This window comes from Bubalus kerabau, chromosome 4 (assembly GCF_029407905.1).
Source record: "Bubalus kerabau isolate K-KA32 ecotype Philippines breed swamp buffalo chromosome 4, PCC_UOA_SB_1v2, whole genome shotgun sequence".
NCBI classification, from domain to species: domain Eukaryota; kingdom Metazoa; phylum Chordata; class Mammalia; order Artiodactyla; family Bovidae; genus Bubalus; species Bubalus kerabau.
In genome coordinates, this window is record NC_073627.1 from 59576465 (window position 1) to 59602656 (window position 26192).

The 26192-nt window shown below is 36.1% G+C and overlaps 1 protein-coding gene across 8 annotated transcripts in view; it reads right to left on the reverse strand.

Annotated features, from left to right (window-relative positions):
- The window catches only part of STXBP4 (syntaxin binding protein 4), a 234196-nt gene that overhangs the window by 147339 nt on the left and 60665 nt on the right, over positions 1 to 26192 (reverse strand). For 7 of the 8 annotated variants that reach the window (XM_055577587.1, XM_055577586.1, XM_055577590.1 and 4 more), the window contains 3 exons: positions 24931 to 25025; positions 7118 to 7214; positions 5385 to 5476 (listed from right to left, as the gene is read on the reverse strand). In XM_055577587.1, coding sequence (XP_055433562.1) covers positions 5385 to 5476; positions 7118 to 7214; positions 24931 to 25025 — 284 coding nt within the window. The remainder of the gene's footprint in view (positions 1 to 5384; positions 5477 to 7117; positions 7215 to 24930; positions 25026 to 26192) is intronic. The other variant, XM_055577592.1, reaches the window with a different exon arrangement.

Genomic DNA, 26192 nt, shown 5'->3' on the forward strand with positions numbered 1-26192 from the left:
CTGCAACAGGAGAAGCCACCACAGTGAGGAGCTTGGTACTGCAGCCAGAGCAGGCCCTGCTCACCACAATTAGAGAAAGCCTGCACACGGCAACAGAGATCCAGCACAGCCACAATAAACACAACCCAGTAATTCTGCTTCTGGGTATTTATCTGAAGAAAAATAAAACACTACTTGAAAAAGATATATGTACCCCTATTATGTCACAGTACTATTTACAAAAGCCAAGATATGGAAACAATCTAAGCGTCTGTCAATGGATGAACAAATAAAGATGTGGTACATATATATAAACACACACACATGCATATATATAATGTTTTATATATACATTATTACTCAGCCATGAAAAGAAGGAATCTTGCTATTTGTGGCAACATGGATGAACATGAAGGGTATTACACTAAGTGAAATAACTCAGAAAAAACCAAATACCATATGACCTCATTTACATGTCGAACCTAAAAAACAAAAGGAAAAAAATAAAACAGAAACTGACTATACATACAGAAAGCAAACAGGTGGGTGCCAGAGGGGAGACAGGGGGGGATGGATGTTTAATAGGTGAAGGGGATTAAGACATACAAAGTTCCAAATATATTAAATGAATAAGTCACAGGGACGTAATGTATACATAGAGAATACAGTCGATAACATTGTAACAACATTTACTGTGATGGGTAGTAACTGGTTTTATTGTTGCTGTCATTTCATAATGTATAAAACTCATCTCTATATTATACACCTGAAACTAATATAATAATACAGTTTAATTATAACTTTAAAAACTATGTTTATAATAATTGAAAACCAAACCAAACAACCAACCACTATACAATTAGACTAAGGTAGCTTTAAAGCAAGAAACATTCTAAAGATGAAGAGATTCTACAACCTGTCAGAATACAATTCTAAAATAAAAATAATAATAAAGGCTCATGATACGCAAAGCAAAAATTAGCAGAGCCAAATGGAGGAAATTTTAAAAGACCTCTCTCTCAGTAACAGACAATACAATAAAAGGCAACAACAAAAACAACAATAAGTAATGAAAGAGAAAATTTTAAAAGAAAATAGAAAATTTGAACCACATGATTTGAACTTTGACCTGACACACAGAAAGCACTGCACCCAACAACTGTAAAACATACGTGCTTTTCACACAATAGAAAACATTCCATAAAATATATACTGGGTATATGGTCAAAGGATTAACACCACATAGAATATGTCTGAATTAAATATGTCTGTGAATATGTCTCTGAATATGGCCCTCTAAATTAAACTAGAAACCTGTAACCAAAAGGGAACTATAGTATATCACTAGAAAATGTTTAAAACAGTTTAAGAGTCAAAGACATATCCACAACAGAAAAATTATATACTGTTGAGTGATTATTAAAATATTACCTATAGAAACTTATGAATACGGGATTTTCCTGTTGGTCCAGTGGTTAAGAATCTGTCTGCCAATGCAGGAGACACGGGTTCACGCCCTGGTCTAGGAAGATCCCACATGCCATGGGGCAAGTAAGCCCGTGTGCCACAACTACTGAGCCCTTCTGCTGCAGCTCCTGAAGCCAATATACCTAGAGGCGGCGCTCTGCAATGAGAAGCCCACCCACCCCAGCAAAGAGTAGCCCTGCTTACTGCAACTAGGGAAAGCCCATGCTCAGCAACAAAGGCCCACCACAGTCAAACATTTAAAGATAAAAAAAAAAAACATTTGTGGGTGTGAGTACTGTGTAAAAATTGTGTTGGGAGTTCCCGGGTGGTCTAGTGATTAGGATTCATTGCTTTCACTGCAGAGGTCTGGGTTTGATTCCTAATTTGGGAACTGAGATCCCATAAGCTGTGTGACGGAACCAAAAAAAAAAATTGTGCAGTACACCTATAAAATAAAAAGCAGTATCATCAAAAGTAAGGATTAAAAATCTGAAAAAAATCCATGTTAATGTTTAATAAATTTTAATACCTTGATGAAAGGAAATCTTTTCTAGGAAAATGTACATCAACAACATTACCCAAGAAAAGAACAACATTTGAATAAAGCCACTTTAGAAGACATTCTATAGGAAACATCCCCTCTCCTGAAAGATCTAGGCCCCAATCACTTGGCATATGAAACATTTTCAAGCCTTTAAGGAACAGGTAAAGTTTCCATTATTTAAATTTCTTCAGAGGAACTGGAATGACCCATGGACAGCTGACCCATGAACAATGTGAGGGGTTAGGGACAATGATCCTTCACATAGTGGGAAATCTGAATATGACTCTACAGTAGGCCCTCCACATCTGTGGTTTTGCACCCAGCGATTAACCAACTTTGGATTATGTAGTACTATAGTATATAATATTGAAAAAAACCTGTGATTCAGTGGACCTGTACAGTACAAACCTATGTAGTTCAATGGCCAACTGCAAAACTTGCCCATTAAGTAAGATAATGCTAGCTTTTTTTCAAAAATTAAAAATGTTCAATGGCTCAAATATCACGGAAATAGGTTCTTGCTCAGTTTTGTAGCTCTTATTCAACAGTATTCAGAAAAAGTAAAAAATTGTGATAGAGACAAAAGTAATTAACTTCAAATGTCTACCGAGAAAGCTCAAGATAAATAACTGAAAAATAACTGGAATGAGGGCGTTCAATAAAGTGGCATCACACAAAATAGCCATTCAAAAATCAATTTTTCCATCGCCTTCTCCATATTAATCAATTAGAAAATACAATGGTAAAAAAAGTCCCAGTTTCAATAGCATCAAAAACTATAGTGTACCTATTCGACTTAACAAGAAATATTCAAGACCACTATGAACCAAGTTATAATTTCCTCTTCTCAAAACATCAACAAAGATCTAAATGAATGGAGAAATAAACCATTTTGCTTCTCTCAAACCATCCTCTACATTCAATAAAATTCCAATTAAAAACAGAAAGTCCCAACTGAATTTTCATTACCATAGCACAATGATTCTAAAGATCATGTAGTTAGATAAAAATCAAGAAGCTAGCAAAAGAAGGAAAGACTTGACCTAACAGATAACAATCAACCTAGATCTATTAAGGTAGAGTAATTAAGATAATACTGTACTGGCAGAAAGAAATAAATCAATGGAACAGAGTGGTTTGTCTATAAATATCTGGGTATTCATATGAAATTTAGGTCATATTAAAATTTGTATTTTAAATTAGTTGCAAAAGTGGAAAAGGATACTTATTGAATAAATGATGATGGAATAAGGGCAAGTGGTTATTCATTTGAGGCCCAACCTCATGCATAAGCAAAAATTATTTATAAAGAGTATGCTGTATATATATTTATATATATATATACACATAGTATAAAATGAAAAGATCTTCCTTAATAATATACCAAAATAAAATATCCATAAAGGAAAGGACTGAAAGATTTGACAATAAAAATATCAAAGTTTTATAGAACAAATGACTTACGAAGTTAACAGACTTCACAACTTCTTTTTAGATAAAGCACAAAAATAGCAAAAGAGATTTATGTTGTTAGAGGGCCAAAGAGTAGGGTTTGTTATCTTGACTTGGGGTGGGGAGGGTTAGCACTAGAAAACTAGAAAGGAACACGGGGGTGGAGACATCAGGGTCCCAGCAGTTTCTTTAGCCCTGTGTTTCTTGATGTGGCTGCTGAGTACACAAGGGTGGTTCAGACAGTAATATTTTAGAGTTAACACTTAAGATATAAGTACTTTTCTGTAGTAAACTTAAAGATGGGAGTATCATAATGGAATAGTGAGAAAGGAGGATAAAGGAGATCAAGACAAAATTTCACTTTTGATTTTAAATTATCTGTATTTCATATATTTGTATATCGTCACCCTGCTTATTTAACTTATATGCAGAGTACATCATGAGAAATGCTGGGCTGGAAGAAGCACAAGTGGAATTAAGATTGCTGGGAGAAATATCAGTAACCTCAGATATTCAGATAACACCACCCTTATGGTAGAAAGTGAAGAGGAACTAAAAAGCCTCTTGAAGGTGAAAGAGGAGAGTGAAAAAGTTGGCTTAAAACTCAACATTCAGAAAACGAAGATCATGGCAGCCGGTCCCATCACTTCATGGGAAATAGATGGGGAAACAGTGGAAACAGTGTCAGACTTTATTTTTTTGGGCTCCAAAATCACTGCAGATGGTGACTGCAGCCATGAAATTAAAAGACGCTTACTCCTTGGAAGGAAAAGTTATGACCAACCTAGATAGCATATTCAAAATCAGAGACATTACTTTGCCAACAAAGGTCCATCTAGTCAAGGCTATGGTTTTTCCTGTGGTCATGTATGGATGTGAGAGTTGGACTGTGAAGAAGGCTGAACGCCGAAGAATTGATGCTTTTGAACTGTGGTGTTGGAGAAGACTCTTGAGAGTCCCTTGGACTGCAAGGAGATCCAACCAGTCCATTCTGAAGGAGATCAGCCCTGGGATTTCTTTGGAAGGAATGATGCTAAAGCTGAAACTCCAGTACTTTGGCTACCTCGTGTGAAGAATTGACTCATTGGAAAAGACTCTGATGCTGGGAGGGATTGGGGGCAGGAGGACAAGGGGACGACAGAGGATGAGATGGCTGGATGGCATCACCGACTCGATGGACGTGAGTCTGAGTGAACTCTGGGAGTTGGTGATGGACAGGGAGGCCTGGCGTGCTGCGATTCATGGGGTGGCAAAGAGTTGGACACGACTGAGTGACTGAACTGAACTGAACTGATTTCATATATTTACCCGAGAAGCATGTTTAATCTGCATAACTTATTTTCTAAAATATAAGAAAGCATATGTATATGAGACTGGGACGACCCAGAGGGATGGTATGGGGAGGGAGGAGGGAGGAGGGTTCAGGATGGGGAACACATGTATACCTGTGGCGGATTCATTTTGATATTTGGCAAAACTAATACAATTATGTAAAGTTTAAAAATAAAATAAAATTTAAAAAAAATGTATATGACACATAACACTTAAGACATGCTGTGCTGTGCTTAGTTGCTCAGTCATGTCCGACTCTTTGTGACGCCATGGACTATATAGCCCAGCACGCTCCTCTATCTATGGGCATTCTCCAGGCCAGAATACTGGAGTGAATTGCCATGCCCTTCTCCAGGGAATCTTCTCAATCTAGGGATCAAATCCAGGTCTTCTGCATTGCAGGTGGATTCTTTACTGTCTGAGCCACCAGGAAAGCCCAAGAATACTGGAGTGGGTAGCCTATCCCTTCTCAAGGGGATGTTCCCAACCCAGGAATCAAACTCGGGTCTCCGGCATTACAGGTGGATTCTTTACCAGCTGAGCTAACAGGGAAGCCCATTTAAGACATAACTTAAGTGCAATTAAGACAACTCTACAGGGCATACTCTACCTGTGAATTTAATATGCTGGAAATTTCATGTGCACCAACATTCGCTTCATCCAATTGCAAGCAAAACAAGTTTCTGGCAACGTGGACAAAATCTAAAACAGAACACATTTCAGTAAGAATACAGCACTTAACCTTATCTCAGTCAACTTTACCTTTCTCTACATGAAGTTAAAGCTATGCGTTACAATAACAGTTAAAATTTAACTTACTTAAATAGGCTTAATAATAACAACAATAGTAGTAGCAGTAATAATAATAATAGCAGTGAATGTTTCTATAACTGCCTCAAATGCTAGGAATGGCACTTTGTACTTTCATCTCCAGAATTTTCTGAGATAGGCCCTCTAATCCTCTCCATTTTACAATTTGGGGCTAAGATAAGTTAACTTGGCAAGTAAGTAGCAAAGCAAGATTCCATTTAAGATCTGACTGAAAGTCATATGCTCTTGATTGTTAGATAACACTGCCTAATGTCTACCTAGCAAACTGTAAGTTTCCTGAGACATGGGGTGTGACATGTTCATCTAGTGGTAGTTGCTGGATTGCTTGAGGGCAGGGAAAAGCATACCTAATTGCTCCTTACACAGATTCCTAACAACTCTGTTCTAAATGCCCTGCCTACACCCAGCCTTAAGTACCTGATGCTCTCAATTCCTAAACCTTTCAAGGAATCAGCTTGCTCTCTGGTGTGATTCCCCTGTCTTTTCAAACACTTGGGCTTTACATGCCTCTGCTCACTAACTCATTTACTGTTCTCATTTACTTTCTGTCCTTATTCACTGTGGTTGTACATGTATTTCTGTTTCTTGTTCTCATTATTTTGTGATGATTTTCAAAAGGAGAGGGGATCAAATATATCTTTTTTATCACTTCAAAACCCCAAATTTCGTTCTTTAGCAATGCTGATGCTTTTAGAATGATACAATGTTGCATCTACTCTATAAAAAAATAATTAAATTCTTACTGCTGTCAAGGATACAAAAAACAGTTACATTCAAACATACTAGTGGCAGAATAAATATGTGTGTAAAATGTCTCTGAAAAACAATTTATTAATACATTTGAAAAGTCTAAGCCACTTGTGGGAATTTATCCTAAGAGAAAGAAGAAAAAAGCTATATTAAATATAGAATTATTTATATTATCAGTTAATGAAAAACCATCAAAATTTCCAATAGTGCAAAGTCTATGATATTATTATATCATATTGGTTGAAAACATTTATGCAACAAATTAAAAACAGAACATAACATGATAGAATGATACTTTAAAGCTGAAAGATTCTAAGAAAGTTCTCCTTTCTGCTGACTCAGTTAGGCCAATAATTCTGAGTTTTTAGAAAACTGTATAAGGCGTTATGTGCATGCTCAGTCACTTCAGTTGTGTCTGACTCTTTGTGACCCCCATGGACTGTATATAGCTATCCAGGCTTCTCTGTCTATGAGATTCTCTAGGCAAGAATACTGGAGTGGGTTGCCAGGCCCTCCTCCAGGGGATCTTCATGACCCAGGGATCAAACCCAGGTCTCCTGCTTTGCAGGTGGATTATTTACCGCTGAGCCACCAACGAAGTCCCACTGTTTAAGGAACCTGACATATTAATAGATGTGGTTTTTGTTTTTCTTTCTTTCCTTCTAAAGAAGAGGCACTCTTAATAAATGTGGGCCACAACAACTCTTTGACCAAGTTTCTGTGATGATGCAACCTAACGTTGCATGATGAACCTAACGTTACCTCCAAAAGACACCGTCCCCTTTGTGTCTACTTGTACTTGCTGTCTCAGGGCTTGGTGTTGTTCTTTTGTGGGCTGAATTCCAAGATAATTTAGAGCCTGGAATGGAAAGGATGTATGTGAAGCAATTTTTCTAATCTCCAAAGAATAAAACTTCATTACACATTATTTTATAACCCAGTGAAAAGAATCAATATCAGGAACAGTGACCATGATCAAAAAAAGTCTGATAACTATTTATGGATTAATTTTCCATAAAAGCTAGCTTCTTGCTCTTCTACCACCTCACTTTTTCTCCCAAGGAAAGCTAGCACTTTAGCGAGTGTCAAATTTATAAGCATATCCCTAGAACCAAATTCAAACTATTTCTTAGTTTTTAAAAATGTGTGACAAGGAAGAAGAAAAATGCAAGGAAATCTTAATAAATCTGACAGTGTCAACTTTTGTTTGATATCTTGTACTTGAGACCAAAACTAAGGTTGCCAAGAATTGGGTCGAATACAAAATATTCTAATTTTTGGTTTGTTTATGGGCAAGCTTACACAGATAATAAACTAAAAAGCATTCTCTGGAACCCACTTCTCTCTCCTGTCTCTTTTTAGTACCCATAGCTGGTTAAAATTTCAGAGACTGATAGTTGTATTACTATTTCAATGTTCAGTCTCTCCTTGTTCTTTAGTAACAGAACCACAATTTCTAGCTAAAAACATCATCATTTAGCTAAGAGATATTTCCCAGCCTGCTTTTCAGCTTGATGAGGCCATATGACCATGTACTAGTCAAGGAGATGGAAGGCAAACTTGCAGGGAACTTCTAGCAAGTCTTTCAAAAGTAGGGGTAGGTGCTTCTTGTCCCTTTTCCTTCTCCCTTTAGTCTTAATTAAAAGAAGGAAGGGGAAAAAAAAATGAAGGAAGGAAAAGAAAAGGGGTAAGAAAGAAAAGATTGCTGGAATTTAAGTAGTTATCTTGGTTCATGAGCTACCTCAGTAAAGATGGTGGAGCAGAAAGATACTTAAAGCATGAGGAACCTCCATGCCAGCCCTGGATTATCTTCTTTCAGATTTCTTTTTGGTTTAAGATAAACAAAACTCTAATGGAAATCACTGTTGGTTTATATTAAAAGGTTATATATAGCAAAATATAACTGTAAACTGGTGCATAAAATCTAAAAAATGACCTATTATTAGATTCTGGCAAGAACATCAAAACTAAAATGAAGGTAAAAGTTAATACTAGTAATTGCTCTTTATATATTGCTTCCTCCTTTGAAATCTGCTTAGTCATCCATCATTTCATTTACCAAGTATTTATTTAGTGCTTACTATTTGTTATGCACTTTGGGCTCCAAAATCACTGCAGATGGTGACTGCAGCCATGAAATTAAAAGACGCTTACTCCTTGGAAGGAAAGTTATGACCAACCTAGAGAGCATATTCAAAAGCAGAGACATTATTTTGCCAACAAAGGTCCATCTAATCAAGGCTATGGTTTTTCCTGTGGTCATGTATGGATGCGAGAGTTGGACTGTGAAGAAGGCTGAGCGCCGAAGAATTGATGCTTTTGAACTGTGATGTTGGAGAAGACTCTTGAGAGTCCCTTGGACTGCAAGGAGATCCAATCAGTCCATTCTAAAGGAGATCAGCCCTGGGTGTTCTTTGGAAGGAATGATGCTAAAGCTGAAACTCCAGTACTTTGGCCACCTCATGCGAAGAGTTGACTCATTGGAAAAGACTCTGATGCTGGGAAGGATTGGGGGCAGGAGGAGAAGGGGACGACAGAGGATGAGATGGCTGGATGGCATCACTGACTCGATGGATGTGAGTCTGAGTGAACTCCGGGAGTTGGTGATGGACAGGGAGGCCTGGCGTGCTGTGATTCATGGGGTCGCAAAGAGTTGGACACGACTGAGCGACTGGACTGAACTGAACTCAACTGAAACTATGCAAAGGGACACACAAACAAGATACAGCCACTACCTACCATCATCTCTATGGTGAAAATAACATATAAATAAATGTAATTAGTGTACTATGCAATTTAATAAAGTGGGTACAGGGTATGTGTGCTTATTTGCTCAGTCGTGTCTGACTCTTTGAGAACCCATGGACTGCAGCCAGCCAGACTCCCACAGCAAATAAACCGGTCAACGTATAGATGGCTAGGCATAGCAAGAAAAGGACACAAGAAGCAGGGAAAACATCAGGAGATTTCTTCAAAAGTGATTCTAGAGCTTAAGTCAGCATCATCTGCCTGCCCTGTCTACACAGTCAGTCTTGCATACAAGATAATGATTCTTAACTTTTGATAGTCTTTTCCTTTAATCATAAAAAATATTCCAAATACAGCAAGAAGGAAAAAAGAAAAAAAAAAGTAAAGACAATGATACAAAGAACACCTATTTACCTGCTGTCAAATAGACACTCATTGATATCTGCCGATTTAAGAAATAAACATCATACACCTGGCTGAAAGCTTTCTCCATCGTTTCTCAGCAGGAACCACTACCCTAAAGCTAAGGTATTCTTCCTGTTCAGGATTTGAGGCCACTACATTTATTCCCTAATAACACGCACTCTGGTATATCTATGATTTCACACAGTATAAGACAAAGGATAGCCTTACAAATTATTTTTATCTTTTACCTCAGTGTTTTAGTTTAATATTGAACATACTGACAAAAATTGGAGTGTGATAACAGCAAATGTTATTAAGAATGTAGAAGAATGCTGCTGCTGCTGCTAAGTCGCTTCAGTCGTGTCCGACTCTGTGAGACCCCATAGACGGCAGCCCATCAGGCTTCCCCGTCCCTGGGATTCTCCAGGCAAGAACACTGGAGTGGGTTGCCATTTCCTTCTCCAATGCATGAAAGTGAAAAGTGAAAGTGAAGTCTCTCAGTCCTGTCCGACTCTGAGCGACCCCATGGACTGCAGCCTACCGGGCTCCTCCATCCATGGGATTTTCCAGGCAAGAGTACTGGAGTGGGGTGCCATCGCCTTCTCCGATGTAGAAGAATAGAAGTGCTTATATACTACTATTGTGCAAAAATTGGTACAACCAGTTTGGAGAACAATTTTACAGTATCTAAGAAAGTTGACAGTACATGTATCCTATGATGAGGAGACATGTAAAATGTAATTATAATAAACAGACTGGATTAATTCTAAAAAGTCCATCAATCAGAGAATGGATAATAATACATTAACCTAGTTGGACACCATTTAAATTTTTAAAAAGTGAACTATTTGTTGTTATCACACTTTATTTTTGTCAGTATGTTGATTATGGAATAGTATGTTGTTTGTTCATTTGTATTCTCCTAACTATTGATACAAGTAAGATTCCTTTATATATTTACTAGCAATGTTTTTGACATTACTTATTTAGAAGTATATTTTAAATTTTCATATATAACAATTTAGGAAGTATTTTCTTTTTTTTTTTTAGTGAGTCCTAATTTGGTTGCATTCTCCGAACTGTAAAAACTCAAAATGTCCTGAGATAGTGCCAAATGTCCCCTGAGGCAAAACACCTGCATCCCTGACCTTAAGAACCACTGCTCCAGAGACAAACACTATTTGTCAACTGGTGTATCAGTTTTCTTGACTTCTTGAATATTGGAAAAGGCAATGGCACCCTACTCCAGTACTCTTGCCTGGAAAATCCTATGGACGGAGGAGCATGGCAGGCTGTAGTCCATGGGGTCGGTGAGGGTCTGACATGACTGAGCAACTTCACTTCACTTTTCACTTTCATGCATTGGAGAAGGAAATGGCAACCCACTCCAGTGTTCTTGCCTGGAGAATTTCAGGGATCGGGGAGCCTGGTAGGCTGCTGTCTATAGGGTCACAGAGTCGGACACGACTGAAGCGATGTAGCAGCAGCAGCAGCAGCAGCTTCTATGAATATAGAATCTATATATTTAGAAAAATAAAAAATGTATCTTTTTGCCAAAATTAAACAGCATACAGTGCTTTCTATTCTATGTCTTCGTGCCCAACTCTTCGCGACCTCATGGACTATAGCCTGCCAGGCCTCCCAGACCTCATCATCTCCTGAACTTTACTCAAGTTCCTGTCCATTGCATCAGTGATGCCATCCAGCCATCTCATCCTCTGACGCCCTCTTCTCCTTCTGCCCTCAGTTTTTCCCAGCGTCAGGGACTTTTCCAATGTGTTGGTTGTTAGCATTAGATGACCAAAATACTGGAGTTTCAGCTTCAGCATTAGTCCCTCCAACAAGTATTCAGAGTTGATTTCCCTGAAGATTGACTGGTTTGATCTCCTTGCTGTCCAATGGGCTTTCAGGAGTCCTCTCCAGCACCACAGTTCAAAGGCATCAATTCTTTGGTGTTCTGCCTTCTTTATGGTCCAGCTCTCACAACTGTACGTGACCACTGGGAAAACCACTGCCTTGATGATACGGACCTATGTTGGATGAGTGATGTCTTACTTTTCAACATCCTGTTTAGGTTTGTCATAGTTTTCCTGCTAAGAAGCAACGTCTTCTGATTTCATGGCCACAGTCACCATCTGCAGTGATTTTACAACCCAAAAGGAAATCTGTCACTACTTCGACCTTTCCCCCTTCTATTTGCCATGAAGAAATGGGGCTGGATGCCATGATCAGTTTTTTTTTTTTTTTTTAAATATTTAGTCTTAAGCCTTAAGCTGGCTCTTTCACTCTCTTCCTTCACCCTCATCAAGAGGTTCCTTAGCTCCTCTTTGCTTTCTGCCATTAGAGAGGTTATCATCTGCATATCTGAGGTTTATTTTTCTCCTGCCTCTTGATTCCAGCTTGTAACTCATGCAGCCTGGCATTTCTCATGATGTGCTCAGGTATAGGTTAAATAAACAGGATGACAGCAGACAACCCTGTTGTACTCCTTTCTCAATCTTGAACCATTAAGTCTGGTATTCCCATCTCTTTAAGAGCTTTCCACAGTTTATGATCCACACAGTCAAAGGCTTTAGCATAGTCAATGAAACAGAGGTAAGATGTTTTTCTGGAATTCCCTTGCCTTCTCTATTATCCGGTGAATGTTGGCAATCTGATTTCTGGTTCCTCTGCCTTTTTTAAACCCAGCTTGGACACCTGGAAGTTCTTGGTTCACAAAATGCTGAAGCCTAGCACACAAGATTTTCAGCATGACCTTACTAGCATGGAAGATGAGTGCAACTGTCTAATGGTTAGCACATTCTTTAGTACTACCCTTCTTGGGAATTGGGATAAGGACTGACCTTTTCCAGTCCTGTGGCCACTGCTGGGTCTTCCAGATTTGCTGACATATTGAATGCAACACCTTGATGACATCATCCTTTAAGGTTCTGAATTGTTCTACTGGAATTCCATCGCATCCACTAGCTTTATTAACAGCAGTGCTTCCAAAGGCCCACTTGACTTTGTTCTCCATAATCTCTGGCTCTGGGTGACTGACCACACGATTGAAGCAATCTGGTTCATTAAGCTCTTTTATGTATAGTTCTTCCATGTATTCTTACCATCTCTTCTTGATCTCTTCATTGTCTACTAGGTCTCTACCATTTCTGTCCTTTATTGTGCCCATCTTTGCGCAAAATGTTGCCTTGATATTTCTAATTTTCCTGAAGAGATCTCCAGTCTTTCCCCTTATTTATTTTTTCTAGTGTTATGTACTGTTCATTTAATAAGGCCTTCTTGTCTCTCCGTGCTATTCTTTGGAACTCTTCATTTAGTTGGATATACTTTTCCCTTTCTCCCTTTTCAGTTTTTGTCTTTCTTCAGCTATTTGTAAAGCCTCCTCAGATAACTGCTTTGCCTTCTTGCTTTTCTTTTCCTTTGAGATGGTTTTGATCGCTGCCTCCTATAAAATATTACGTATCTCTGTCCATAGTTCAAAATTATTAAAATACTAGATAGAAAATAACAAATCACGTTGTTTTCACACCTTATTCAAGATTCCACGTTGAATCCAGTCACTGAGCAGCTCTAGCTGCATGCAACAAATTCTGACAAATTCTCTTCTCATTTTTACTCTGTTACAAACGTTTTCTAATTTTCCTTGTTATGGCTTCTTAGATACACCCATCATTTAAAAGTGGATATTTAATTTCCAAATACATGAGATTTTTAAAGTACCTTTGATATTAATTTCTCATTACATGCTTTCTTCTCATCAATCATCTTCTGTGTTTCTTCAGTTTTTCAACTTTATTGAGACTTTCAATGGCTAAGTCAAAGATCTCTCCTGGTAAATGTCATATTGCACTTAAAAATATGTGGGTTATTTTCAAATACCTTTTGATGTTGATTTCTAACATAATTCAGACTCTGTATGATTTCAATAGATTTAGACCATGACATTTTTGCACCTTGTTTTATATTCTTGGGTATGTTAAAGTGTCTCCTGGTTTACAGTCTATACGAATTTGAATAGAATTCGTATCCTGCCATTGTGTGAAAATATAATAAATCTTAATTATGTTGAATTGGTTCATAGTGCTTTACAGGTCTACTATATCATTCTACTTTTCTGTCTATTCATTCTATTAATTTTTGAGAGTTTGATATTGAAACTCCAACTATTAATAAAAATTTTAGTTTATGTACTTAAAAGTAATTGTAGTATATATTGGAATAATATGTAACTTTGTTCTGCATTTTCCAATTCTCCTGTAAATGTGTTATCATACTTTTACTATTTAAATAACAAAAAAGAAATAAAAAGAAAAAATAAATTAGAAACCCAATGGTTATGTGAGGTTAGGAGGTGACTGCAAAGAAAGTGAATTAGAGAAACAATGCCTCACTAAAGTCAAATAGTGGGTAATTATAAGCATGTAAGCTTGGAAGAAAAGTTATGACCAACCTAGATAGCATACTGAAAAGCAGAGACATTACTTTGTCAACAAAGGTCCGTCTAGTCAAGGCTATGGTTTTTCCAGTAGTCACGTATGGATGCAAGAGTTGGATTGTGAAGAAAGCTAAGCACCGAAGAATTGACGCTTTTGAACTGTGGTGTTGGAGAAGACTCTTGAGAGTCCCTTGGACTGCAAGGAGATCCAACCAGTCCATCCTAAAGGATATCAGTCCTGGGTGTTCTTTGGAAGGAATGATGCTAAAGCTGAAACTCCAGTACTTTGGCCACCTCATGTGAAGAACTGACTCATTGGAAAAGACTCTGATGCTGGGAGGGATTGGGGTCAGGAGGAGAAGGGGACGACAGAGGATGAGATGGCTGGATGGCATCACCGACTCAATAGACGTGAGTTTGAGTGAACTCCGGCAGATGGTGATGGACAGGGAGGCCTGGCGTGCTGCGATTCATGGGGTCGCAAAGAGTCGGACATGACTGAGCAACTGAACTGAACTGAACTGAAGCTGGGAAGAGGCTAATCAGAGTTAAAGTGTTAAGTATATAAGTACCTTGCATGTCTGAAAGAAAGGTAAAGATTCTGATTAACTTAAGACTAAGTTCAAGATGAATGTTAAAATTTTAAGGTAACCAATAAGATTACCAAGAAAAGACTTAATTTCTAAACATGATGGAGAAGAATAAAAATAAAATGCAAAAACCAATGACCAAAAAGTCAAACATAATCAAACCAAAAAAATACAGTAAAGATGTGGGGGGAAAAGGGATTTTAAAAAGGAACAAAGAAAAATTTAAAATTAAGACAGGATAAAGAAGTAAAAATGCATTATAATAAGATTAACTGTAAAGTATATGGAACAATGGAAACACTTCCATAAGACTGTAGGAATGAAAATTTGTACAGTTACTTTAGGAAAAAAAATACACCAATCGAACAATTAGTTTCTGAGCATATACTATGAGTCAAATGCTTTTCTAGGAGATGAGGAAACAGAAGGAAAATTTTAACAGTAACTTAAGCAAAGCTGAAAGTAAACACTTTGATCTCATTAATATTTTACCAATCAACTTGTGAAAAGCATATAAATGATACTCAACATTTGGAATAGCATTACCTATTGAGGAAAGAGGTATATATAATCAAGAAGAAAGGCACAGGCAATGTCAAAGATTCTCATTCTTACCTGGGTGGTGGGTACATGTGTATTTGTTTTATTATTCTTTAAACTTTAGACATAAAATTCAATCATTCTTGCATATAGTTAATATTTTCATATAAAGAAATAAAAACAATTTTATAAAAATAATGCAAATAAAATATCCATCACAGAAGGTACTCAATATACAGTGGTTCTTATTATATTAAGCAATAATAATACTGAAAAATGCAATTAACTACAGTGTAAATTGTTCCTGAGCTAAACAGTAACAGATGAAAGCTTTGTTGAAAGTAAAATTTACTCTGGAAGAACACAGCATGTCAGTGAGGGAGGTAAGCTCATAAATTTACACTGGAAGTAATTTGATGGGAGATGAAGATGGCAGAGTAGGAGGACATGGAGCTCACCTCTTTCCACAAGCACATAAAAAATACATTGACATATGGAACAATTCTCAAGGAAAAATAACTGGAAACTGGTATAAGGACCTTCAAACAACTGATACTGAAAGAAAGATAATGGCTAACTGTGCAGGACAGGAAGAGAAGTGATAGGGTTGGGACCTATGCCTGTGGTTGGGAACTTAGAGGAAAAGAGAGATCACATGGACGGACATTCATCCTGGAAGTGAGTGGGCTGAACCACAGACTGGGTGTCCCAGTCCCAGTCTGGGGGGACACAAGCCCCCATGGGTACTGGGAGAACTGCGAGAATAGACAGAAAGGGTGGAGGAGCCTAGAGTCCACTCAAGAGGAGTGGGCAGGCACTAGCACAGGGTGGAGAGAGGTCTGCCCTAGCAGCTGCCGCCTTGCTGTGCTCCTCAGTCCAAGCAGAGAGAACACCCAGTCCCACTCACTCTACGTCACAGCATGTACTGGACCTAGGGCACCCAAGACCTGGGAAAAGACTTGGCTTAGGGATGCAGAGGTGACCTGGGGGTGCAGGGTGTAGCTCAGGTAGGCAGTGGTGGCTTGCTCAAGAAGTGCCCCCAAAACAGCCCACATTTAGGACAGTAGCATGAGGGCAGACTTCCTGCAGCCGCCTCGCTAAGTATACTGGCCTACGCTGAGCAAACACCCCAGCTCGGCTCACTCTAAGCCACAGGACAGCACTAGATCTATGGGGACCACAACCAGGGAAAGGGGCGAACATGGGTTGCATCTGAGCAGGGGTGCTGTTGTCTGCAGAGGTAGACTTAGACCTCTGTAAATATACAGCCCCACTTGCTGCAGGACTCCCCTTCTTTGGGGCAAAGGCCCCAGTGCAAGGAGAAGTAAAAATACATACTAAGGGAAATAGAGCCAGTTCTAGCCTGACTTTCAGGGATTCTGCTTTGGCAACTTGGGAGCAAATCCTGCCCCTGACAGGGTGGTGAAATTCAGTGAGCAGAGAAGTCCCTTCTCATACCCTGTGCAGGCTCTAGCTCTTCCATCACCAGCCACACCCCCTACCAAAGTGACAGGAGCCAGCACACCCTGAGGAAAGATGTGACAGGCACCCGTATCAAATCCAGCCCTCCCACTAAAGACACTGGGCACATGCAGTCTGCATAGGGATGCTCTCACATAAGAATACTCCCTCAAGACCACAACAGGTACATCTTTCATCTAAATTCACAAAGACAGAGAAAATTAAAATGAAAAGACAGAGGAACTACTCTCAAATGAAAGAGTAAGAGAAAATCCCTGCAGAAAGTAAATAATGAAACAGAAATAATTTTCCAGATAAAGACTTTAAAACATTGCTAACTGAATTAGGGAAAATAATTTACCTAAACACAGATCATTTGAACAAGGAACTAGAAAATAAAAAAACATACAGTTGAAAACAGATAATTAATTAAATATCTGAAATTAAAAAAAAAAAAACTCTAGAAGAAATGGATGCAAACTAAATGACACAGAAAAATGCATTTGTGATCTGGAAGATAAAATAATGGAAATCATCCAATCAAAATAGCAGTTAGAAAGGCAAATTTTAACAAGTAATATATGACATCTTTGGGATAACACTAAGTATGCCAATATTCACATTATAGGGTTTCCTATAATGTGAGAAGAGAAGCGAGAGGAAAAAAGGGTATCAAAAGTATATGTGATTAAGTTGAGGCTGTAAGATTTCCCAGACTGAAGGAAGGAAACATTATCTGGGCACAGGCAGCACAGAGGTTCATTAAAAAGATGAACCAAACATACCTATGGTAAGATATGCCATCATTAAAATGGTAAAAGTTAAAGAGACAGTTCTAAAAGCAGCAAGAAAAAAACAAAGAGTCGTATACAAGGGAATATCCATAAGGCTAACAGTTGATTTTTTTGTAGAAACTTTGCCGGTAAGAAGGGAGTAGCATGTATATTCAAAATGTGGAGACTCTACCCAGCCATATTGTCATGTAGAAAAAAAGGAGAGATGATTTCTCAGACAAGCAAAAACTGAATGAATTCAGTAATACCAGATCTACCCTTAAAAAAAAATGCTGAAGGATCTTTTCTAAGATGCCTCTAAGGAAATAAGCATCTATAGGAAAGGATAAAGCCCATTAGAAAAGACAGATATATAGTAGGGATCACAGTTTACTCAAATAAACCAATATGTGGATTAAAAGATAAAAAACTATAAAAGCAACTCTATTGTAGATAGTTAAGGGATAAACATTAACATGTAAAATCTGAGATCAAAACCAAATATGGGGGAGGAGAGAAAAAAATGTAGGTCTTCTAGAACATATTTGAATTTAAATGTCTTTCAGTTTAAATGAAGTAGATATAACTTTGGCTCAACATACATGAATCCCATGGTAACCTCAGAGCAAAAACTTACAAACCACAATGGGAAAAGCAAAAAAAGAAGAAATAGAGAAGAGCTACAAAAACAACAAAAAAATAAGTGATAAGATGGCAGTAAGTAATTTCAGTTCAGTTCAGTTGCTCAGTTGTGTCTGACTCTTTGCAACCGCATGGACTGCACCACTCTAGGCTTCCCTGTCCATCACCAACTCCTAGAGCCTATCAATAATTACTGTAAATGTCAATAGAATAAACACTCCAATCAAAAGACATAGGATGGCTGATTGGATAAAAATACAAAATCCTTCAATACACTGTCTAGAAAAGAATCACTTCAGGGTTAAAGACACATACAGACTGAAAGTGAGGGGATAGAAAATAGCTATTCCATGCAAAATGAAAATGACAAGAAAGTGGTAACAGTATGTGTATCAGACAAAACAGACTTTAAAAGAAAAGTTATTACAAAAGACAAAGAAGAACATTGTTAAGTCACTCCCTCAGTCGTGTCCGACTCTTTTGTGACCCCGTGTACTGTAGCCCACCAGGCTCCTCCATCCATGGGATTCTCCAGGCAAGAATACTGGAGTGGGTTGCCATTTCCTTCTCCAGGGGATCGTCCTGACCCAGGGATCGAACCCAGGTCTCCCGCATTGCAAGCAGATGCTTTGACCTCTGAGCCACCAGGGAAGCCCTGTGTAATAATAAAGGGATCAATATAAGAAGATATTACACTCATTAATGTATGCACCTAATAACGGGAGGACCTAAATATATAAAGCAAATATTAACAGAGACAAATGAAGAAAATAACAATAGGACAATAACAGTGAACTTTAACATCCTGCTGACATTAATGGACAAACTGTCCAAACAGAAAATCAATAATAGGTCCAATAATCAATAGGACCTATTGATTAGGTCTTAATTGTCTTTATTGTCCTAATTGTCATTAGGACCTAATCAATAGGTTCTATTGATTAGTACCTAATCAATAAGGTCCTAGAGTTGGATTTAATTGATACCTACAGGACACTTCATTCCCCCCAAAGGAAGCATATGCATTCTTTGCAAGTATGCATGAAATGTTCTCTATGACAGATCACATACTCAACACAAAATGAATCTGAATAAATCTAAAAAATTACATCAAGCATCTTTTCTGACCACAATGGTCTTAAACTAGGAATCAACCACAGAAAGAAAAATACAAAAAGAAAAAACACATGGAGACTAAACAACATGCTATTAAAATGGGTCAATGATGAAATCAAAGAGAAATTAGAAAATACCTCAAAACAAATAAAAATGAAAATATAACTTTATAAAATCTTCGAGATCTTTAAAAGGAAAACAAAAAACAAAAAACAGTTCTAAGAGGGAAGTTCACAGTGATACAGGTCTTTCTCAAGAAATAAACAACCTAACTTACCACCCACAAGAATTAGCAAAAGAAGAAACAAAGCCAAAGCCAAAGCCAGCAGAAGGAAGGAAATTATTATTTCCACAGAGGAAATAAAATAGAGATTAAAAAAAGACAATTAAAGGATACATAAAATTGACAAATGTGTATCCTGGCTTACCAAGAAGAAAAAAGAGGACCCAAATAAACAAATTAAGAAATGAAACAGGTGAAATAATAACTGACACCACAGAAATACAAAAAATCATGAGAATACTATAAACAGTTATATGCCAATAAACTGGACACCCTAGAAGAAACAGACAAATTTCTAGAAACATATAACCTGCTAAGACTGAGTCAAGAAGACAACAGACAATCTGAACAATCACTAGAAATAAAATAGAATCTGTAATAAAAATAATAGAATCTGCAAACAAACATCCAGGACCAACCAAACAGCTTCACCAGGGAATTCTACCAAACATATAAAGAACTTATACCTATCCTTCTCGAGCTATTTCAAAACATTTGAAGAGGAGGGAGCACTCCCAAATTCATTTTACAAGGCCACCATTACTGTGATATCAAAATCAGACAAAGATGCCTCAAAAAAATTATGTGTCAATATCATCGATGAATACAGATGCAAAATCCTCAAAAAATATTAGCAAACCAAATCCAATAATACATAAAAAAGATTATGCACCGTGATTAAGTTGGATTCATTCCAGGGGCACAAAGATGATTCAGTGTATGCAAATCAATCAATAGGATATACCACATTAATCAAAGGAAAGATAAAAATCACATGATCACCTCAAAAGACGCAAAAAAGCACATGACAAAATACAACATCCATTCATGATTAAAACTTGCATCAAAGTGGATATAGAAAGAACACATCTGAACATAGCAAAGGCCATTTGCAACAAACACAAACCCAAGATAATACTAACTGATGAAAAGCTAAATTACTTCATGCTAAATTCAGGAACATGACAAGAATGCCCACTGTAACCACTTCTTCTTAAATATTAGAAGTTCTAACCACAGCAATAGGACAAGAAAGAGAAATGAAAGGTATCCACGTTGAAAGTGAAAACATAAAATTGTCACTATTTGCAGATGACATCTGAGAGTCATCTGTTTTATAGAAAGAAAACCCTACAGTCTCTACAGAAAACCTTTAGAACTAATAAATGATTTTAACAAGGTAGTAGGAAACAAGATTAATATACAGAATTATGTTGTGGTCTATAAACTAATAATGAAATATCAGAAAGAGAATCCTTTTAAAATCCATATCAGAAAGAATAAAATAACTAGGAATAATCTTATGGTGAAAGTATACTCTGAAAACTAATAAAACAACAATGAAAGAAATTGAAGTTGATGTAAAGTAGAATAAGAGATCTACAGATTTAATTCAATCTCTATGAAAATATCAGGACATTTTCACTGTACTAGAAGAAACAATCATAAAATTCATATAGAAACAGGAAAGACCCCAAATGGCCAAATCATCTATAACAAAGGAGTAAGAACATACAATGGAGAAAAGATAATCTCTTAACAAGTGGTTTTGGAAAAACCGAAGTCACGTGTAAAATTATGAGATTAGAACATTCTGTCACACCATATACAAAAATAAACTCAAAATGGTTTAAAGACCTAATGTAAGAACAGAAACCATAAAACTCCTAGAAGAGAACATAGGCTGAATACTCTTTGACATAAATTATAGGAATATTTTTTTTAATCAGACTCCTAAGGCAAAAGAAATAAAAGCAAAAATAAACAAATGCAACCTAATTAAATTTAAAAGCTTTTGTCCAACAAAGGAAACCATAAACAAAATGAAAAGACAACCTATGGAATGGGAAAAAAATATTTGAAATGATGCAACAGACAAGGGATTAATATCCTAAACATATAAAAAATTCATAAACTCAATATCGAAAAAAAAAAGACAACTCAATCAAAAAATGGACAGAACACAGAACCTGAATAACCATTTCTCCAAAGAAGACATACAGATAGCTAATAGGCACATGGAAGGGCACTCAACAATACTAATTACAAGAAAAATGCAAATCAAAACAATAAAGAGATAATCAGTTCACTCTTGTCAGAATGACTTACCATTGAAAAGGCCTACAAATAATGAATGTTGCAAGGATATGGACAAAAGGGAACCCTTTTACAACTGTTAAAAGCAGTGTAAACAGGTGCTGAAACTTTGGAAAACAGTAAATAGCTTCCTCAAAAAACTGAAATTAGAACTACCACCATATATGATTCAGCAACTCTACTCCTGGGTATTTATTGGGAAAAAAATGAAAACACTAATTCAAAAAGATACATTCACCCTAATGTTCAGAACAGCACTATTTATAACAGCTATGTCATCTAAGCAACCCAAGTGCCTCTCAACAGGTGACTGGATTAAGAAGATGGGTATGTGCTTGTGTTTGTGTGAGTGTATATATCATGGAATACTACTCAGCCATAAAAAATGAAATTCTGCCATTTGCAGCAACATGGATGGACCTAGAGAATATGCTTAGTGAAATAAGTCAGACAAAGACAAGAATTATATGATATCACATTTGGAATCTAAAATACAATACAAACATATATGCAAAACAGACTCAAAGGTATAAAAAACAAATTTATGATTATCAAAGAGGAGAGGAAAGGGGGGAATTAGGGACAAATCTCAGGTATGGGATTAATAGATATAAGCTGCTATATATAAAAGAGATGAACAGCAAAGATCTACTGTATAGCACAAGGAATTACAGTCATTTTATAACCTATAATGGAGTATAATCTGCAAAAATTTTGAATTACTATGTGAGATACTTGAAGCTAATATAATACTGTAAATAAACTACACTTCAATTAGAAAAATGAATTGCAGGTAATGTATCTTTGATTAAAAATAAGTTCCAATAATTTCTTGAATAACTAATGTCATCTTTAAACTGTAAACACCTGTGGCGGATTCATTTTGATATTTGGCAAAGCTAATACAGTTATGTAAAGTTTAAAAATAAAATAAAATTAAAAAAAAAAAAACTGTAAATAAAAACGCAAATTTGTCAGACACATAAATGTCCTTAACTTTTTCTGATATCCAAAGAATGATGAATTTTAAAACTGTCACTCCTTAATATATTAGTCACGTACTTCCCAACCTAATACAAAGACCACCTCATTAACCATATTCAGACACTGGGTACCATGGCTCACTACAGATTTCTTCAAATGTTATAGAAATGGCAAGAGTAAAGTAAATATCAGTGAAATGGCATCTGTAACCCAAAGCATCTTTCTCAGGTACAAAAATATAGATAGCAAGGAGGTGCAATAATTTTTCACCTTCAAGCCAACTAAAAAGTATATCCTTATTTCTATGTTTAACCATACCTACTTATAAGTTTAACAATGGGATCAAACAAGACACATAGTATTAGTTCAGTGTTAGAAATTACTTTCCAGTATATCCTGATATAAAACTGTCTCCCTAGACTACTAAAACATGTAGGAGTTCATGAAAACAATGCCCCAGAAAATACATTTCACAGGTAATTTCCTCATCAAATTCTAACTTCTCTGCCTTTCTTAAAAATTGTACCCCCCACCCCAATTTTTTGTTAACCTGTTCTGTTAAGAAAAGTGATGGATAAGGAAGAAAATAAGATAACTGGGACATTGTTTCTTAAAATAAATTGCAACCCAGAAAAAAAAAAAATTGTACTGCTTTGGCTAATGACTTAATAACCACACAATCAGTCAACACCTTTTCCTTGTGAAATATTTTATATTACCAATTTCGTAGATACTATATGTAAATACTTATAGGAAACAGAGTAAAAAGATAGAATTTTACTACAAACACTTGAACACATTTATCAATAAATAGGAAATATGTTAAAAATGTAATGGACAATAAAGTTGAATCTGTCTACAAAGTAGCAACTAAAATAGAAGGATCTATTTCAAATTAAACTGATACAGATATTAATACATAAATATGCAACTATTCAAAAAGGTAAGAGTAACTTAGAAAACATGGGTGGATAGAAGATAAAAAAGATTTTAGAAAAAAATATTTATTGCATGAAATTTAGTTTCAAACTCTAAGAACAAAGACTGCTCTACTAAATACAGTCACTGAAAATATCTGGAATAAAAGCAGGGAAGAATGTAGATTACACAGAATGTAGGTTTCCTTGGCTATAAAACTAATTTTATTTTGCTACAAAAATAATCAATTTGCTTAGGCTAAAAGGAGGACTAAAAGTGGAATACCGATTCAATATGCAAGCAACTTGGAATCAATACAAATTTAGATGATTCTCGTATCTCTAAGAAAATTAATCATTTTTTTAAAGTATGTGCTAGAAAAATTTAACTAACTTAATTCAAGGACTAAACACTGCCAGGTAAAGTCATTAGCTGAATAATTTTCTCCTTATCCAGAGGAATGATTAGTATTAAACCTCGGATATTCCAAAATGTATAAAACAGCAATATCATTAAAAAACAGTAGTTATTTATTTTTAGATATTAATAGATATGGTTTTAAACCTCAAACATTCTATTTTTTGGTGATGTTAATGTTACTGATTGTAAAACTTGCCATTATCCAGAACTTACATTTCAGCCACAAAAAGAAAGTAAAACACAGAAAAAGATACTCAGGATTTTGAAGACACAAGGGAGACATATCAAGTATCTAATTAATGAGAAAATTTTATAAAGCACAAATCAGATTGGTGTGGTGGTACAGATTTAAGTAGTGGTACAAAGAGATTGCAAGCGTTCACTCGCTGATAAAACACAGAAGATTTCAGGGTACTGTAAAGTGATGTTCAATGCTACAGATGTGCAAAAATGGCAATTTTGGCCTAAACTATAAACATTAGCAAGAAACTGGACAAAGGAATTGGAACTGAGTCAGAATTTGAACAATGAGTAAGATTCAAACTGGTGTTGATAAAGGTATTATTAGAGGACCATGCAAAGGTCTGAATATGTGTGTGAATGCTAATGCATAATTACTCTAGCTATGCATTTTTATACTCTTCCTAAATGTAAAAAATCATTATCCACAAAAACTGCCAGGAAAGTAGAAGCTGTGAACCTTTAGCACTATATCCATTTTCATGTTTAAAAAACAAATGAACAACCCAAAAACCTTCATATATTTTTGCTGTCAGCTCCCAGGTAACCTGAGAGGAAAAGTTTTAAAATCTTTTTCTGCTTATAATTTTTCTTTTTTAATCATTTTGTTTCTTCTATAAATAGAAATTCTCAATATAAAGTTATCCTCCATATGATTTTTTGGGTACATTGCTACCATTTTCTTTTTATCTAGTAGGTTTATATTTTGTTGTTTAGGATTTAGCTTCCCTTCACTTTTTCAAAAATTGAGTAATGGGGTATTACTTCCTTGTACTTATTGCCATTACAGGTTTGAAGTCTAATTAACTGCAAATAGATAACTCAAGAAACGAATGGCTCCAATCTTTTATCCTCACAAAGAATGACAATACTTCCTTGCTACAGTTTCACGGAAGAAAGATGAAAAAATTTCAAGTATTTACCATTTCCAGTTTCTCCACCTTAATGCGAACAGACGGATTTAGGGAAATCTTCTTTCCTTGTGGCCCATAACTATCAGTCCAAGCAGGGGCAATATCTAAGAGACAACAGGGTACACATTAATTGGAAATTTAATTGGAATAGAACTTTTCATTTGACAGGAGGTGTTCTTGGCTCCTGCTGTTCAGTAAGAATTCTGGCTAATCAGTTGGCAGCTTTCACTTTTGTTTTCATTATTTTTTGTTCTTTAAATCTACAATGTATCATATAAACCAGCTTCACTTAAGCCTTAAAAGACATGGTCTAAAAAGAGTAGCCAATTATGCATTAAGTCCCACAGAAATATTAATTTAAAATACAAACATACATCCCACCACTTACCCCGTCATCATCATGCCTTATTAATTGCAAAATGAAAAGTATTTTTTTTCTTCCAAACTTAGTAAAATCATATTAGAAATTCAAAAAGGTCATAATTTCTCTTTGGCAAAAGTAGTTTGCTATATGAGTTCTGAAGGTGCTATGGAAAACTCACAAATGCAAACTGTTTCAAGGTTGCACATAAAGTATGATTAGTCTGAAAACCTCTTGAACTGAAAATCCTATTTCTTATTTTATAGAAGGATTATATTTTTAGGAGCATAAATGATTCTCAAGACTTGAGTGTCATGCACCTCTCACCCATTCTCTAATGCCTTCTCAGTATACCCTGACTATTCTTGCTTTATGAGTAAAAAACCAGGTGTCCCAAGGGACTAGAATTTGAAAAATTATTTGCCTTAATATGCCACATTTTCTCAGATTTCTGCAATTCATGTCAATCCTTGTATCTAAATTGTCACCATTCTAAATACACTTTTAAATGGTATTTTACTAGTTCTACATAGAAACAAGAGGAAGAGAAAAAACTTTTTAAAATGTCACATTTTTATGCAGTGTTTTAATTTTTTTTTTAATTTCTCAGAGCATCTGTCTCTAAGTACAAAATGATTTGCATTCTCTTTCCTAAGAACATAAGAAGTGCATATGAAAATAAATAGTCTTCCTCTAAACCTTTAACACTTCCTTAACATTCTATGTAAAATCTTGAATATAACTTATAGGTGTCAAGATCATAAAAAAAAAAACAACAAAAAAAAAACGGTTACTGACTTTTAACTTTAAATGGAATTCAAAGGTTGAGAAAGACTGATTTTAGTATAATAGAATTTTTACAAATTTGACAAAGGCAACAAAGATGCCTTTTTACTGTGATACCTAATTG